Raw genomic sequence first — 18,359 nt, forward strand, 5'->3', positions numbered from 1 at the left:
CTGGTAAGTATTAGTCGTGGAAACGTGTCCAGCTAATACGTGGAGGGCCTGCTGTGTTCCCGAGGTTGGGAGGTGCGGCGCGCAGCACGAACGGCAGCCGCTGGAGTTGCCTGCGTTTTTTTGCTTTTTTTTTTCATTTTTACTGCCCCAGGGGTGAGGTGGTTTGGGTGGAAGAAGCATGGGGACCATGCTATCTGCCCAACAAAAGGAATTTTATTCCCAAGTTAAAGAAATCCTTTTGGTGAAGGGCCGATACCCAAAAAATTTAGTGAAGAAATTTGTCCGGTGGTTGTTCTTTGCTTTCCCCCGTTTGTCTACCGAGGACACGCGCAAAACAGAATTTTGGGAGCAAGTGGGAAAAAGGCTAGCAGAGGGGATCGGTAGGGATCCCTCTATAGATGACTGCTTCCCTAAATTCCATTTGTTGATCACAGATGTAGTAAAATCAGACCCCGCACGAAACTCGGTTGGGGAAAGGAAAGAACCATCCAGAAAATCTGTTACTCCCTCTGAATCTGTTTCCCCATCCCCTTCTCCTACCCCTTCTTCCCCTAACCTGGGTGGGCGAGGGGGGCACCCCGTCAGTCTGAGACGCAGGGAAGCTCCACAAACGTGGACCGTGCGCCTGGCTCCCCCAAGCCACCCCGGCATCCCCGCCTTAGCGAGATCGGTCGATTCGCTGAGGCCACGACCCTAAACCCCTTCTTCAATCCCTTTTTCCCAGTTGAAAATCCCAGTTTTGGCGCTACCCCGCGCAGTTCTGTTTCTTTAAACCCCTTTCTTTGTCCCCCTGAGGAGGCCGAGGCCACGTGGTTGATCTCTTTGTCTTCCCAAGATGGAGGGCGGCCACATGGCAAGGCTTCCCCTTCCCACAATCCCTTTCTTCCCTTTGTTCCCTATGACCCCACCCCCTCCTGCTTCCCGGTGGGCGTGGGAACTGCCCACTCAAGGCATCAGGTTACCACCCCTCCCCCTGTCCCTCCTCGGGTAGGCGTAAGCGTTCCCTCCTTGCATGTTCTACCTGCCGCGTCGGCAGCCCCGCCCTCTCCCACCCGGGAGGGCTCAGTAGCCTCCTTCCCACCTTCCGAGGAGGAGGATTCTCCCCGCCATGTCCGTCCTCTCCCTCGCGCTCCGCCCCCGCATCCTCCCGCTCCTTGGAGACCTGGGGTGGGGGGAGGGGGAGGAGGGGGGGTGCAACGGAGCCCGGTCCATGAAGTCAAGCAGTCAATCCACACTCCAGTCCCCTACACAAGGGGAGGGGAAAACCCTGTGTGGACACCCCTCTCCTACGATTCACTCAAAGAGGTCTGCAAGACATTGCAAAAATTTGGCAGAACAAGTCCTTTTTTTAAAGGGATTCTAAAAGCCACTTTAACATCTAAAACTGTAGTGCCGGCTGACCTTAAGCGTTTATTCAACTGCCTGCTCCTCCCTTCTGAATACGACCTGTGGGAGAGGAGGTGGAAGAGGCTAGCGGCAGACCTGCTTCCTGAAATCCACGAGGGGCCTTATGGCCTGGATTTCGCGGAAGAGCAAATCACCCTAGACCATCTTGTGGGTGAGGGAGAATGGAGTGAGGGGCAACTGCAAGCTCGGGGAATTCCCACAGCAGTGTAAGACATGTCCAGGAATGCAGCAGAGCGTGCGTTCCTGGGCATGCCCGCCAGGGATCCGGGGATACCCTACACGGCAGTCAAGCAAGCCGTGGGGGAGCCTATGTTAGATTTTGTAGATCGGGTCCGGGCAGCCGTGGAGAGACGCATAGAAGTACCTGAACGCCGGGAAGGAATGATCCTAGAAGTGGTGCACATGAATGCCAATGCCATGTGCAAAAGAGTCATCATGTCAATACCGGCCTCACCACCGCCAACCCTCATCCAGATCATCAAGGAATGTACACTGAAGGCGCACCTGATGGAAGAGGAGGAGGCCCCAAAGAAAAAGGACAAGCAAGTTGCCTCAGCCGCTGCTCCTTCGAGGAACCCAGCACTGAAGCGACTTCCATCCACACGCCGGTGTTACCATTGCCATCAGGAGGGACACTCCCAGGCTCAATGCCCACTTTTAGGGACTGCGCTACCCAGAGTGCGGGAGGGGGGAGGGGGAATGGGAACCCCGCGGTCCAAAAAAACTGACCCATGAACGCGCACTTGCCGCACGTTCAGACAAAAATGAGGCAAGTCGCGGTGCTGCAAGAGGAGCCGCAATGCACCATCTAGTACCATCAGTAAGCGGCTGCCTCTCAACTAGTGACAACCGGGAGCCTTATCGACTCCGACTCACTGACTCTGTTCATTTCCGTTTCCAGGACTGGCAGTTTTTCATAGCAGATGCAGAGCTTCTATCGCACATCTGCCGCTGTGAGACCAGGAAAAAGGAAGATCTCTTAAATTGCAGGTACCTCGTTGTAGGGGACACAAAGAGCACTCCACTGGAGATAGAAGTCCCTCCAGTAATCTCCACCCTCAATCCAAGGCTCTTCTATCTCGCAGCACGCTGTGTCCACCCCCCCCCTTCCTGCCTAAGGGCCAGGTAATTGCACAAGCAATTCCCATTCCTCGTGCTCTGTGCAATGACCTGGAGCTCTCTGTGTTTTATGCTGGGAAGTTGGGAGAGGAAAAACCCCTCGTATGGTGCAAACTCAAATGCGAGGGGCGATCTGTACACCTACAGGGGATGTTGGACACAGGGGCAGACGTGACAGTCATCCCACCACACAAGTGGCTGTCACACTGGGAGCTGCAAAGCGTGGCCACGCCAGTCTTAGAACTAGGTGGGCCACAGCCGGCAAGACAATCCAAAAACATTGTCCAAATTCAGGGTCCGAATGGGCTGCTGGCCTCAGTACGTCCATTCGTGATCGACTGCAAATTTACATTATGGGGGAGGGATGCCATGTCGCAGTGGGGAGCCAAATTGGAATTTCCGGTCCCCCAGCATTTTTTGGTGCGGCCACTGAAGAGCGCCCCACACAGAAAGTAACATGGCTCACAGATAAGCCTATCTGGGTGGAGCAGTGGCCGCTGAGTAAGCAAAAGCTGCAGGCGCTCACAAAATTAGTTAACGAAGAGTTAGAAAAAGGACACCTTGTAGAAACAAACAGCCCCTGGAACTCTCATGTGTTTGTAATAAAAAAAATGAGGAGAGACAAGTGGCGACTCCTCCACGATTTGAGAAAAATTAATGAGGCAGTGCAAGATATGGGCTCCCTCCAACCGGGTATGCCATCTCCATCGATGCTACCCCAGAATTACAATTTGGCTGTAATTGACATTAAAGCTTGTTTCTTCCAAATCCCACTCCATCCGGATGATGCTCCCCGTTTCGCATTCTCTGTGCCTTCCATCAACAGAGAAGCCCCAATGAAGCGCTACCACTGGACGGTACTACCACAGGGTTTTAAATGTTCCCCTACTATATGCCAGTGGTATGTCGCTAGGGTTCTATCCCCAATGCGTGCCAAGTGGACATCCTGTATTTTCTATCATTACATGGATGATGTGCTGATTTGTGCCCCTGACGGCGAGATCCTGCAAGTAGCACTGGAGGACACTGTTAGGGCCTTGTCGATGGCCGTATTTGAGTTACAGAAAGAAAAGGTACAGTTGCTGCCACCCTGGAAGTATCTGGGCTTGGAAATTAACAACCGGACGATCAGACCCCAACAGATACAGATAAATGATAACTCCAAGACGCTGAATGATCTCCAGCGCCTGTGCGGGTCATTAAATTGGATCAGGCCATGGCTAGGACTCACTACGGGGGAATTATCCCCCCTCTTTGATTTGTTAGCAGAAAGGGAGGGGGATGAGGGTTTAGGTTCCCCGAGAGTCTTGACCCGAGAGGCCAGAGCAGTGCTCGAGAAGGTCCAGAAAGCCATCACGAGCAGGCAGGCCCACCGTTGCCAACCAGGGCTGCCTTTCCGATTCATCGTCTTGGGTGAGTTGCCCCATTTGTATGGTGTGATATTTCAGTGGGACAAGGGTCAACGGGACCCCCTCTTAATAATAGAGTGGGTGTTCCTTGGCCACAGGCAGTCCAAGAGTATCACCAGGCCATAGGAGCTGATGGCGCAGCTCACAATACGGGCCAGGGCTTGTCTGCAAGTACTAGCTGGCTGTGACTTTACATGTATCCATCTCCCCATCAAAACATCCACGGGGAGGATGACAAGGAGGCTCTTGAACACCTGCTAAGGCAGAATGAGAACTTACAGTTCGCTCTAGACAGCTTCTCAGGCCAAATTAAGATCGGACATCCTGGCCATTATTTGTTCAATACTGAATTCAAATTGTTACCCAAAGAATTACAGAGCAAAAAACCCCTCCGAGCACTAACAGTATTCACAGACGGGTCAGGGAAGTCTCACAAGTCAGTGGTGACTTGGAGGGACCCAGAGACTCAGGTGTGGGAATCAGATATTAAGGTAGTAGAAGGTTCCCCACAAGTGGCTGAGTTGGATGCTGTAGTGAGAGCTTTTGAGAAGTTTGAACAACCGTTTAATTTAGTAACAGATTCGGCATACGTAGCTGGAGCAGTGTCTAGAGCGGAACATGCAGTTGTAAAAGAGGTGCCAAATCAGGTCATCTTCGGGTTGCTCTCAAAATTAGTACACCTGGTTTCTAACCGTGAGCATCCCTTTTATGTGGTACATGTGAGATCACACACGGATCTCCCAGGCTTTATTGCCGAGGGAAACCGCAGAGCAGACGCCTTGGCAGCCCCTGTACACCTAGGAGGCCAGCCGAGCATAGTCGAGCAGGCCAAGCTGAGCCATCAGCAGTTCCATCAGAATGCCCCGGGGCTGGTACGCCAGTTTAATCTGCAGTGTGACCAAGCCAGGGAATTTGTGGCCTCGTGCCCCAACTGTCAGGAGGCAGCTTTACCAACACTGGGAGCAGGTGTGAATCCCAGAGGTCTCCGCAGTTGTGAGGTGTGGCAAATGGATGTCACCAAGGTCCCTGAGTTTGGTAGGCTCAAGAATGTCCATGTAACTGTGGACACCTTCTCGGTGGCAGTTTTTGCCTCAGCCCACATAGGGGAAAGGGCCACAGACATCAGGAAACATCTTGTCCAGGCCTTTGCCACCTTAGGGGTCCCAACCATGATTAAAACAGACAATGGTCCAGCCTATACTTCCAAGGTGTTCCGCAGCTTCCTGCAAGATTGGGGGGTTCAGCATAAGACCAGGATTCCCCACTCCCCCACCAGCCAGGCCATAATAGAGAACCCACCAGACTCTAAAGCAAGTCCTCAAAAAGCAGCGAAAGGATGTGCGAGTGCTGTCACCGCACGAGAGGCTCTGTAAAGCATTGTTTACCATCAATTTCCTGAACTGTTCCTTTGACAGACCAGAACCGCCAGCCCTGAGACATTTCAAACAACATCAGGAGCTCCAGCCAGAGGAGCAGCCTCCAGTGTTAGTGAGGGATCCGGACTCTAAAGAAATCCAGGGTCCATTTCCACTTTTGACTTGGGGACGGGGATACGCCTGCGTGTCCACGCCTTCAGGAGTCAGGTGGATCCCCAGGAGGCACGTTAAACCCTACACAGCAGAGCAGTCAGTGAGTCAGAGTGATACGGTGCCAGTGGATGCAACCTGTGATCCCACCAACCTAGGGGTTGCATCCAATCGCAGACGCCGCAAGGAAGGAAAAGATTCTACCTCTCTCTAACCAATGCTTCCCTTACAGCTACCTCAGCCCAGTTATACCCACAGTCCCTGTGTTTGTAATAAAGTTGTTTCCTAGTTTCCCTATCCCTAAACACCCTGAGAAGAACCAGCCCCAGCACCATCTCCAGTCCCTCTCCACCTGCGTAGCAGTCACCGCAGTTGCAGCAGCAAAAGAAGCTGGGAGAAGAGGCCACCGCTTGAGAGACTGAATCCAACACCACTGCTTTCTTTTTATATTTTATTAAGTGGGGAGATGTTGCATCCCGGAGTTTGGGTTTAGATTAGGGTTTTTAATTTATGTTAAAATGGGTTCTGTAATCCCGCGTTTCCCCCGTGTTGTTCCCCCCGCGGTTTCTGCCCCCATGTTGCCTGCTGCCGGCTCTTACCCCTGTGCCGCTCCTGTAACCACCCTGCCGTCCGGCCCCGGGAAACCCCGTGCTGGCCACCCCGAGACGCACAATCCCGCTCAGCCCAAGGCTCGGTGCCCGCCCCTGCGGGGTCCTCTGGTTGGTCGCTGTTGCTGATATCACCGCCACGGCAGCCGCCCCTATTGGGCGGCAGGCCGTGGATCCTCTCGCTCCGCCCCTCCATAAAGCCCTATCCCACCGGCAGTCAGGCGCCATTTTCTCCCATGCGAGTGCCGGGAGCGGTCGCATCTTTCCATCGAACCGCGCCATGTGTGACCAATAAACCGTTCCTGCCAAGCACGGAGTAAATGGACAAATTCCTTACCTCTCTGCCGGATCCCTAGCGCACGGTAACAGAGGCTGGCCAGCCCACGTGCCCGAGACACTGAGCCGTGTCCGGGAACCCGCGGCAGCAAACCCCGGCAGCACGTGGAAGCTACGCCACAGCCGGGCTCCCAAGAACCGTGTGCAGCCGGGGAGAGCGAAAACCCACGCCGCATTCAAACACCAAACTATCTCTTAGGCCGACAGTAATGGGTCAGGCACTTGAGGTGAGGCTTGAAGCGTGCAACGAAGGCAGAAATGGAAAACTGATATGCTAACAAAAATAACTTTAAGATTATCCAAATCATTTAGTCCCACTATATTAAAAATTATCTAAAAAATAGCAAAGCACAAACAAAAGTAAAGTATCAGACTTTCCTAGCACTATATATGTATGGAAGGTACGTATTTTGAGCAAAAACATGTATATTTAAAATTATACAAGCTATACAAATTAACTCCAATTTCTATTGGAGTATAGTAGTGTTTCAAGTATCAGTGGTATGTATCACATCAGTACTTGCTGCTTGTCCACTATTCTACCCATTACATCCTAATCTTAAATGCTTGAGTGGTCTATAAGGATATCAAATTTGCATCTACATTGTAAAGGCCAATATATGAGGTTAACTGACAATAATATGCTACTGTTTCTCTTCTCACTTACCATATACTCGTTTTACAGAAGGAACAAGATTATGTGAACTAGAACTTTAGTATATGCACTTACTGTAAGGGCAACTTCAAAAAGCTATGCAGGTAATAAACCAAACAGCAAGTTAAAAGTAATTTTGGATTCCAGTACATTATATTGAAAATCAAAACAACATCCCACCCCTGCCCCACAAAAAAAAAACCAAAAACTAACCATACAGGGAAAACATTTCCTTCACTATTATAGCAAACTTGAAAATTTAAACGAATTGCCTGCAACTCAAGAATGAAAGCATAAACAGAAACTGCCCATAGAGGGGGACATCACATTGAAGGGCAACAGAGGAGTTTTCAGAATTTTGTCAGCACAGTTCCTGACTAACAGTTTTTTTCACGGAAGGAGCTGATTGATACCTGGGCAAAAGAGAAGATTATTCATTACAACATGCCTCCTGAAATTTTCCAGACTTAGACCTTCCTCTTAGACTAAGACCCAGGCTCTTGTAACACCCTGCCTAGACTACATCAGCAGCTGTGATACTCTGGTGAAGTATCTGCATGCACAGAAGCAGGAACCAAGCAGCAGAGGAGAGGGATAGCTGGACGAGCTACCACACAATAGCGAGATAAGGGAGTTTTTCATATAGTAAAGGAGAACATGCCTAGAAAGAGCAGGCCTAAAAGAAAGCAGCAAACAGATTGCACATGGAACAAACGCAGATGGCATGTGATTACAGCAGGATGCAGATTCTTGCATTCTGCTACTCTTATGAGAGTAAGAGACATTCTCTTACAGAGACTGTCAAAGGCTTTTCAAAATAGTTTATGTCAACATCAGTTTGGTACAACTTTCCAGTGTCTTTATAGTGTGTCTTCACAGCAGCTGTGTCCTGTTCATAAGCTTTCAAACTGCATTTCAGGTGTTTTTTTCCGAGTATTTGTTGAAACCACAGTGAGGTGCCAGAAACCATGTGCAGACATTCTCAGAACAGTTATATGAGCATTTACCTTTTTCACCCTGATGGTTTCTTTGCTACAGACTAGTTGCTTCCAGCTATCATTCACATCTTTTTGGAATGCTGCTTCTCCATTACAAATCCTCTTTCAAACCCTTTATTGGTAAAGTACATAATTGATTTTTCCAAATCTCCTTTAGTATTTCATTAGAATAAAAGTTAAAGTAATATGTTCTATTGCTCCAGCCTGTGGCAAGAAATCTGTCCTGAATGACCCTTCTGACTTGGTAATGACAAGTGTTTTAGAAGTTAAAAGTGTTGGGAAAGCTTGGATAATGTGAGTGCCAAATCCACTGCCTGCTCAGCTGGGCCACCACATCTAGCAACCACAGCAGAAAGCTTGATGGGTCTCATGTGCTCTGTAATATGTTTCTTTGCAACATTAAATGGCCAGCATCTGCAGCCTTAATTGTTCTTAAATTTCTGATACCAAGTGCACTAAAACAGGCCTGTGTAGAGTAGTCAAGCTGCAGTGAACTAGGAAGAAGAACCACAAAGTACATCAGCAATGTCTGTACACTGAAAATGTGTTTCACCTTGTGCCAAATAGGCAAAGGTCTCCAGATGCAGGAAACTAAGCCCAGTTCTGCACCAAAACAGCAGGGAAACAGCTGTAAAATGAACATAAGCAGTAGTCTGTGTTGACTGAGGAAAATTAGGAAAATATTAAAATTAATTATTAATAATTTTATGTTGCAGATCTAAAATTAAACAATGCATGCCTCCCACAAATACTAAAAATCCATGTTTTAGTAACTTAGTTACTAAACTACTTACTTAGTGCTACGTTTTCTGTTGTCATTGCACTTTAGACTGAATTAGAATCTTGCTAATTAATATTTTTTTTTCTTAGATGTCATCTCTTTCTTCTACTTTACCTGAAGTGCATTCCCACTACTTAGGAAAAGAGCATTAAAACTCTCTGCAAGAACAGGTTAATAGGGAAGAGAACATATAATGTTTATCATACAAACAGATATGATGTTCCTTTCATGTATTGTTTAGTTTAAAACATGAATAAAAAATACCTAAATTACTAAAAAAACCCAAAACAATCTCCCCCTTTTCTCTCAGCATCTCTGTCATCAAAAATTTGACAGTAGTGCACATCCAAAGCTTTTATCAAATGAAGCCACTCATCTTTACATTGTTACATCTGTTTTATTGTAAAATACTATATACATTTACGTATTTACTGTGTATGTATTTCTTTTAAAATGTGTAAGTCTTATGTAAATGGATATAAATATGATTTTTTAAAAATTAAATCTATGGTACATGGGGTCTCAGTGCAAACATTTGACAATACAGTGTCAATAATACTGTTTGTATCTTTCCATTCCACCATTTTTATAGTTTTTGGATTGTAACAGTCAAATTAATATGTTTAGCAGAGTTAGAAGCTTCAACATGTTCCTACTGAGAAAAACTTGTCAATATTAAAAGCTGAACACCTGCCTCTGATGATGTATAATAGAACAATATAACCTGGAACGGAAGCCAAAATGGAAATGTTAGATACCTACAGAGAAGCACCATGATGACTCATCTCTAAAAAACAAACAAATAAACCCAGAAGGACTGTTTATAAAAAACTAAAAAGCAATTTAATAAAACATGATTTGTACAAAAAACCCAAAAACTTTCTTCTATCTTACCTGTCGACCAAGAAGAATCTTGCTTTACCAAGAGTCACCTTTTCATTCCAGGATCTTCAAACACCAACCAGCATTGGAAAAGTAAATCTAATATTTGCATAGAATCAGATTCTTGTTTCCAGATATATTCAGCAAAGAAAAAGAAAGGAGAAGCCAAACCCCATCATTTCTTCATTCTAACATGGCATTAGACAGGCTCCTGTCTAATGTTATGCTTTTAGCCAAGATGGCCTTGCTGAGACTTCACAAAAGTCAGTTTTATCAGAGGAAATAACTGAAAGACAGAGTGATTAATATATAGTGTATAAAAGTTTAGAAGAGCAACTATTACCTGCTGTGGCTTTATTTGGTGGTGTTATTGTTGTTTATTCTTTGTTTAAATGGGAAGTTTCAAAGTAAGACCTACTTAATAGTCATTTACCTATTTGCTATTTTTCTGCTGCTTAATCTTAGCTCAAGACCTGTCTTTTAGTTATTTCTTTTAGCAGTTTGATCTGCAATGTTTGCACGTAGATAAACATTTGTTTTGTCTATTTTTATTTGGCAAACTTTGGTCAATCAGATGGTGAAAGATTTTTCTCCCCCAATGTCAATAAAAAAGAGAATTCAGTGCTATTTGTGTTCATTAGTCTATTAAATTTGGTACACAGCAGCAATAAGTTTGGAAAGCAGATGCTTCTCACAGTGAAGCATAAGAACATTTTGGCACTAACAGGGATGAGTTACAATGGAGTTACTGGTGAGAATCTGCCACGAGAGGGAGCACAGATCTTGCTGATGGGTGCAAAGTGCTGGCAGGGGTATAGCACACAACTGTAGAAAGTCAGGGCTCTTGTACACACAGCTCCTTGGACTTGACCAACATTCTTCTCCTCCCTCAGCCTCCTTTTGGATTATTTTAGGGCAGACTATCACAATGTAAAGTAGTGCAAACACTGTCACTGCCACTGTCAGTGGCAGCTATATCATGTGAATACACATTCCCTCATAAACACCAGCTCGTTTTATGGAATTCCTTTTGCAGCTGACACTAAAACTTAGAGGGCAAAGGGGGAATTAAGTGTGTTGGGGAAAAGAATGAGCCAGATTTTATGACCAGTGCGGAAGTTGTCCTGCCCCAGGAGTACAGCACACACAAATTATATATTTCACAGTGGAAGTAAACAGACTAGAAGAATTTAAAGTAGTATTATTGTGACTTCAGTTTTGATTTAAGGATAACATATCAAGCCTCCTAATTCATCCCTGTCTCCCTCACACAAGCTGAAGCTTTACCCTCTACAGCTAGAAAAAGCAGTTATGCTAAATGTAGCCTACTTGGCTCCATCCCTTTCAGTACACTGAGAATAACTACGTCTTCCAGCCAAAATTCAGCAACTGAATGACCATTCAAATCTACCCACTAGCTGCTTCTCTCTAAAAACAAAATTAAGAAAATTACTGCTGTCCTACTACTTGTTAAATGGGCTTGTTCTTGATGGTATACCCAGGTTGCTGTACAAGGGTAATGTACAAGGGTAATGACTCCCTCTCACTTTCTTGAGCTTGGCTAAGACAAAGCATTCTGCAGCTGCAGTTCCTCAGCAAAAGGCTCTTTTGGAAAACAAAAGCAATGACCATTCAACAATGATTTCTCCATACTGAATTGCTGCAATAAGATGCCTTTCTTTGTCTAGGTTTTCTGAGTATTGAGGCATGAGACATTTGACACTTCTGGAATTCTCCACATTACCAGCATGGCAGTATAGTGAGCACACCTGAATGTTCCCTCGTCTTTTTAAATACAAGTTTTGATCAGAAATAACTTCTACCAAAATAGAGAGGGAAAAAAAAAGAAACCAGCTCAGGCTTCCTCAGAAAACAGAAGTTATTACAAATATTTTTGTCATAGAGACACCTTAAGAATGTTACCTCTTCAAGCTCTTCATAAACAGTTCAGAGGAAGGATAATTGTTTCTTGCTATTATTAATGTCAGCACGTAGCCCTTCAGAAAGGTAAGTGCATGCCTAAATACCTATCACCAATGCTGTTGGGGGCTTCATGGGTTTTTTTCACCTCCTTAAAAGAAGAGAACCAAGCAAGAAAGTGTTTTACTTTTCCTTCCAAATGGAGAAACTGGTGTAGGAGCATGAGCTGTCATTGGGAAAATTATGCAAGGTCTAGGAAATTAATTCTCTTCTCCTATATGCATTGCAGGATCTCTTCTAGAGAATTTTTGCTCTCACTAATTAGTTCCCCTCCCCTGCTCTTGCAATTACATGATGGCTGCAACCAAGATAAGGATAGCAAACATAAACAACGTCTCACCTTCAATTGCAAAAGTAGTGGCCACACACCTTGTGAATGTGCCACAGTTTCTCTGTGATAAGACGCTTGTAGTGTCTCACTCATTTAAAAAAAATCTACACCACCAACAACTCCCAAGAATTCCCTCTTGCTCTATAACAGTTCAGCACAGGTTGCTAAGTTGTAGCATCTTGAAAAGGAAAAAGTGTCTGCAAGTCAGTCCAATATCTGGCATGGGCCTGCTGTTAAAGCTTTTGTACTTTAAACATTCATCCAGAAGAAAATGATATCTTAAACTAACTGCCACTTCTATAAAAAGTACTTCACAAAAGTTTAAGGACATCTCTGAAGAGCAAAATGATTCCCACTTTTAAATCTCCAACCTGTATATTTAGCATATCTACCATAAAGCATCATTAGCCTTTACTCAGCGTTTGCATGTTTTATTCCCTGTTCAGATTGTGATTTTCAACTGAAGCGAATAGCTGAGAGGGAGCGGGGTACCTTATGCAATGATTTGGCAGGAAACAAGGAGAGTGTAGGCTCAAACTAGGCTGTTTTAGCATGACTGTATGACCTGGTTCAACATGACTGGCCCAGCTGTCTGCAGTCCCTAGTGAAAAACACATGGACACTTTATTCAGTTCTTATGTAACTGGTAGAACTCACCAACTCCACAAAAGTGTCACAAGCACAAGGCACCACCAGGGTATGGCTCATGTTAAGTGGAACCTAACAAATTTTAGCTCCTACATCAATCTGTTGGTTTATTTCATCACTTCACAGGGATATCACCCTTACCTCTATCCACCACTACATAACAGTATTTCTGGACCCTTTTGGGGACCTTTCTTATACAATAACATCATCTGAATTTGTCTGTAACTTACTGTTTCTTTCTCTCGTAAGCAGTGCTAAGTTTGAGCAACTTCTCTGCTTTTATACTTTTCTGGGAGCATCTACTTTTAAATGGACCTTTACATTTATTGTTCAATTAAATACCTGCAGTTTGAGAAGTAATGTATGTAAGAAGTGTATCCTCCATCTCCTGGCTTGTTGAGAATCCTGTACATGTCTGGAATGGTCTATAAAGTCCAGAATGGGCTGTTTAGTATCCATATTTGCTAAATTTCTTGGTTAAATGTCTCTCAGCCTAAAATGTTTAATTATGGCAGCAAAAGCACATTCTGGTTGTCCTTATCATAAGGGATTCAAACCACAAAAAAATTACCAGAAAATGCGAAGGGTAAATGCCTGCCTTTATTTAATATACATGGGGTTTTTTAAATATTACTGTGGACAAATCAAGATTTTCAAAGATTTGAAAGCCAGGAATTATTTATCATTTTACAAAAAAGACACTTCATAAAGTTATTGAGTAAAAAAATTATAGAAAATCTAATTTATGGCAGAAAGACTTTGGAAAAAAAAAAGAAAATGGAATCAAGAGAACTAATCTTAAAATTTTTAATTTTAGAAAAAATCTAAAAGAACTTATAATTTACAAGTAAGAACAATTTATGTCTGCAACAATTTTCACAATCAAATTCCTTTTTTGATGTCCTCTGTTTATGGTTTACCTTTTGTAAGCTGCTTTAGCCAAAGAAAAGTTACTGGTCACATTGTAAAATAACAGATTGAAATGTAAGGTTACATGACACCATATAAGATGGATAATCCAATGACTCCTTCCCTTTAAGACTACGCCAGTGTATGAATTCTATTTGCAATTCTTAGCCATCTTAATAACCAGCATATACTGACAGCAGGTAGAGACTTTACTATGCATCAGTGGCTGTGGCAAGACGGCAAAGAACACAGTAATGTTTCTACAGTGAAAACATTCAGTCCCAAATCATTGCTTGCTTTTAAAATGTGGTATTCATAACAAAAAAAAAAAAAAAGCTTCTTTGTATACTTGAATAACTGAAATGCTCATTATTATGTATTATCCCATTTAATTTTTCTTTAGCAATTCTTCAATGTGTTTAAACACACTAGCATCTTCAATGGTTGGTGTTATCTGAAAAGTAAGAATACAGTAGCATGTGATAGTAGAGAAGAATTTCATCCAGAGATTCTTCTAAATTTATACTTCAAAAGCAATCAAGAAAAAGGTATCTGTAAAGCTCTGAAACATGAAAATCTTTTGGATAATCTGCAACAGAAATAAAATATAAAGTACTACCTGAAGTCATGGACCTTCAGAACAGTCAAGAGAATCAAAACCACCATTTTGTGCCTTTGGAAAAGCATGTGTGCTTAATTCATTGAAGCAAACACCTCTAACTTACCTTGTATGGCTTTCCACTGATGAGTGCAGAAAGAGCAGAACGTGGGATCTTGCCAGAGCGTGTTTTTGGTAGTTGTGTCACAAACATCCCCTTCTGGAAAGCTGCTACTGGACCAATGTTGGTCCGAACTCGCTCAACAATCTCTTTCAAAATCTTACTCTCCTGTGTCTTTATACCTAGTGAAGAAGGTAAAATCCTTTATCTTTTCTGAGACTTTTGCAACTGTTAGTGACATCAGTTATAAGCGAGTTCTCACCTTGTTTCAGTACACACAGTGCAAATGGAACATGTCCTTTTAAAGGATCCTCTTGGCCCACAACAGCACAGTCTGCCACAGCGGGATGGAAGAGAATACACTGAGGGATGGAAAAGAAAACGAAACTGAACTAATAATAATAGACAACATTTCAGTGAAAAAAAAAATTATGGTATGGTATGGTATGGTATGGTATGGTATGGTATGGTATGGTATGAACAAAAACATAGACTTTTTCTTACATTTTGACAGCAAAAGGTCAGTACACCACCACCTTAGGATGCCAATTACATATGTTGAAGATGTACATGTGTATATATTTTCATATACACTCACACATGCTTTTCTAACAAACAGAAGAAATAAAAACTTTAGCAGCACAAAATAGAAATATTGAATAAACCACAGGTAATTTCCTTACAGCTTTGTGAGAGTATCACATCTTTACTTTTGTTAGTGAAATCTCTGCTGGAACAAATAACATTTGTCTAACATTATGAGTAACGTGGTATTTAAATGCAGGGAGTAAAGACCAAAACCACAGAAGCACTCCTACTACAGACTTATAAAGTCTATTGGTTCATTTTCTCAGACTTTTTTTTTTCATTCTTGGTTGCTGTAAAAGCATAGTTTCAACCAAGGCCAAACACATGCCCAGCCTTAGCTTGCAGCCAGCCTAATTCAGCTCACTCTCTTGAAAACATTAGGTCTCAGCTTCCTGAGACAAAAAAGGGAATTAAACCAGAGCTTCCTTCCTTCCTTCCTACTACATGTTTACACAACATCACATTGATAAAATATATCAAACTCTTTTTTATGTAAAAAAAAATGTAAGCTTCCAATTAGCCAACTGAGGTACTCACTCCCAGGAAAACAGTCACCAAGATGTCTCAGTGCATACCAAGATACATGTCTCCAAGTCTGGGACAAAGCTGGCCTTAAGATGCCAGCAGTTGTGAATCCTCTTCCAAAGCAACTGGCTCTTTTTAATTTACCCCCTCACCTTGGGGCTTTTTGCTGTCAACAGTGCTTTCAGCACTTTTCAGTCCTCTGGACTCGACCATAAGGAGGATCTAACCTGACCCTACACAGAAGACACATAATGTGATTGTACTTGTTAATTTATCTGTACATACAAGGACTATGTGTTTGCTAATAACTGAACTTCATATACTGTGTTGCCAAAATCAAAGGTTTTAGGAATAAAGACACTTCTTGGTTGTTTTTATTAAGTAGGAATACCACATTTGCATTGGCTACTCCTACCAGTGGTGTGAGAATGTGAAAGACAGGAAAAGTACAGAGAAGACAGGAAAAAAAACCTGAAAGAATGGAAAGCTGAAACACTGTTGCTCCAATTAAAAAAGGGAGGTTCTTGTATGACCTGTTTATGACACTGATGGGGAAAGGAACAATTCAAAGGGTCTATGATAACTCATCTTCAAACCAGATTTCACCATCCTTAGGCTTTAGTCAAAACAGGAAAGAGAAACTGACTCCATGTGTCATGGTCAGTACAACACACACTAAGTAGTTTTTTGCAAAATAAATCTGCTCAAGGTGTTTCTAGCACACTTTGTCAGAAGCTATACTCATTTCACAAACTATGATCCTAGAAATGTCCCATGCCAGAAAAAAGACAAATGGAAAACACTGAACTGACAGTAGATGCATGCTTTATCAAAGTACAGAAGCATGACCATTTATTCACTGCTTTTAAAACTGGATGATTTTTCACAGGAATTAGATATGATGTGCACAAACTAAATATAGAAGAGTGCACTGGGCTTATACCAGAATTAGAAGGGCAGAAGAGTCTGCTTCAAAAAGTTGAACATACACAAATGCATTTGAATTCAGGTGCAGCCTACTTTGTCCAAAAGTCATTGTATCCACACTGACAAATGAAACAGGAATTATTCTTATGCAAGTCCAAATCCCTACAGGCTTTCATTGCATCACATAGATTTAATGCACTTTGGTCACTTACAGGCCAGAGTCTCAGCAATGCATTCAATTTCCTGCTATAAATATCCATTTTTTCCTGCTCTAACTTCTTGACCATGGCCACAGAAACCTGATAGGAATATATAAACAAAAAACAAACAAACAAACAAACAAAAACCACCAAAAAACACAAAAAAAAACCCCAAAAAAAACCAAAACAAAAAAACAAACAAACAAACAAAACAAAACAAAAAAAAAACCCACAAAAAAAAAAAACCAAAAAAAACCAAAAAAAACCACCAAAAAAACCCCAAAAAACAGGAAAGAAAAAGGCAATGAATTATGGAAAAGTAGACTATTAAGTCTACAACCTCAGTAAATCTGTAAATACTGCAATATATACTGTAAATATCTACAGCAAAACGGCATTACCATCAAATATCATAATTATCTACCAGGCATCAACAGGACTCCTAAGGTGAAGACTTAAATGTTGCCAGATTGTTTTGTTGTACCTTGTTTTTGTCATTCAAATCTGTCACTTATTTGCAAGTCTTATGGTTAGCTGGAATAGTGTAGTTATTGTAGCATTTTTCTTCAGTCTATCCAAAGTTCTATCAACATGCCTTTGACATTTCAAATGCTAACTTCAAATTACTGAAATCAGTAATTAATAAATACTAATTTTAAAATTCTCCAGCTTGTAAAAAATTTAAAAGAAGAACAGAAAGAGCACTAGACATTTAAATTTTGTTTAAAAGTAATAAAAAACTTTGGGAAGTGCACTGGTTTTCCTAGTATGATCACTAGGCACAAGGATGGATGGCAAATGCAGCAGCGGACAGAAACATCGTGATCAGGGGAAAGGGATTTCTCATGATAAATTCCTCAGTTCTCAGTTTCAAGTCTGTTGCCTCAGACAGACAAGATTTGATTAAGCTTTTTTTTTCAGGAAGGGGCAAGAAGGGACACCACAGATTTATAGACCAAAGAAGAGGGATGGATCAACTCACAAGATGATGACATCTCACTCACAAGATGATGACATAATGGCCAACATTCACTAATTAGCCAGGTAAACTGTAACATCTACTCCACTGCAGTAAACATGGAGCTCCAATAGTATTAATAGATACATTAGACAAAGGAACTAATTGTGTGGAACATAACAGAGCGAAAACACTTAGTCAAAGCTAAGGAAAAACTAGTTAAACTTGTAATGCAGCTAAAATGTAAATGTAGATAACATATCTGCTCAACAAGGTGATTGTCGATTACACAGCTTCCAATTAGCCATTCAATGGATTTCTAATTCCGTATTTACTGATCTTACTGAGGAGCAAATTGTGGTGTTCTTAACACTTTCCCATTTAACTAGCAATTTCTTGTGCATGCATTAACATCACTCCTGGTTTTCAGCTTTGTTCACAAGATGAACAGAAAAGCTTCTAGAATGTTACAGTGATTAAACATTATGTTTCTAGGGGTAAGACCTAACTAGCAGGGAGAAAAACAGAGATTCTGAGCTCAGTATGATGGATCCAAAGGTAATACAGCAGATGAGGTCAATTCATCATTTGTTACAGCAGCTTCAGACCCAGGCTGAAGCAAAGAAAATGCCCAGCTCAGCCCATGAGTAGTATAGCAGTAAGGGGTGGGGATGAGATTCCTGTTGTGGTTCAGTAAGGGAACACAAAAAATTACTTCTAAGGGAAAGAGGTTTAAGCAGACTGAAAGCACCTTTATATCTCCAAAGAACTAAGTCAGAGCAGCAGCTGTTTCAGCTCCCTGGCTGACCGATCCTTGATGGAGTCATGTTTATGTGAACTTGCTCACTTCTAT

At 42.7% G+C, this 18,359-nt stretch overlaps 2 protein-coding genes across 7 annotated transcripts in view; one reads left to right on the forward strand and one right to left on the reverse strand.

The window, feature by feature from the left end:
* PPFIA2 (PTPRF interacting protein alpha 2) overlaps positions 1–10,348 on the forward strand; it is a 317,236-nt gene extending 306,888 nt beyond the window's left edge. Inside the window, exon 33 of the mRNA XM_053942047.1 lies at positions 8,929–10,348. The gene's annotated coding sequence lies outside the window, so the exon portion shown is untranslated. The remainder of the gene's footprint in view (positions 1–8,928) is intronic.
* The window catches only part of ACSS3 (acyl-CoA synthetase short chain family member 3), a 106,173-nt gene that overhangs the window by 17,677 nt on the left and 70,137 nt on the right, over positions 1–18,359 (reverse strand). For 4 of the 6 annotated variants that reach the window (XM_053942050.1, XM_053942051.1, XM_053942049.1 and 1 more), the window contains exons 14-15: positions 14,571–14,670; positions 14,315–14,490 (exon numbers count right to left, since the gene is read on the reverse strand). In XM_053942050.1, the coding sequence (XP_053798025.1) occupies positions 14,315–14,490; positions 14,571–14,670 (276 nt within the window). Of the gene's footprint in view, positions 1–12,563; positions 12,634–13,473; positions 14,044–14,314; positions 14,491–14,570; positions 14,671–18,359 lie in introns of those variants that run through there. The other 2 variants (XM_053942053.1, XM_053942052.1) reach the window with 2 other exon arrangements.

This window comes from Vidua chalybeata, chromosome 5 (assembly GCF_026979565.1).
Source record: "Vidua chalybeata isolate OUT-0048 chromosome 5, bVidCha1 merged haplotype, whole genome shotgun sequence".
NCBI classification, from domain to species: domain Eukaryota; kingdom Metazoa; phylum Chordata; class Aves; order Passeriformes; family Viduidae; genus Vidua; species Vidua chalybeata.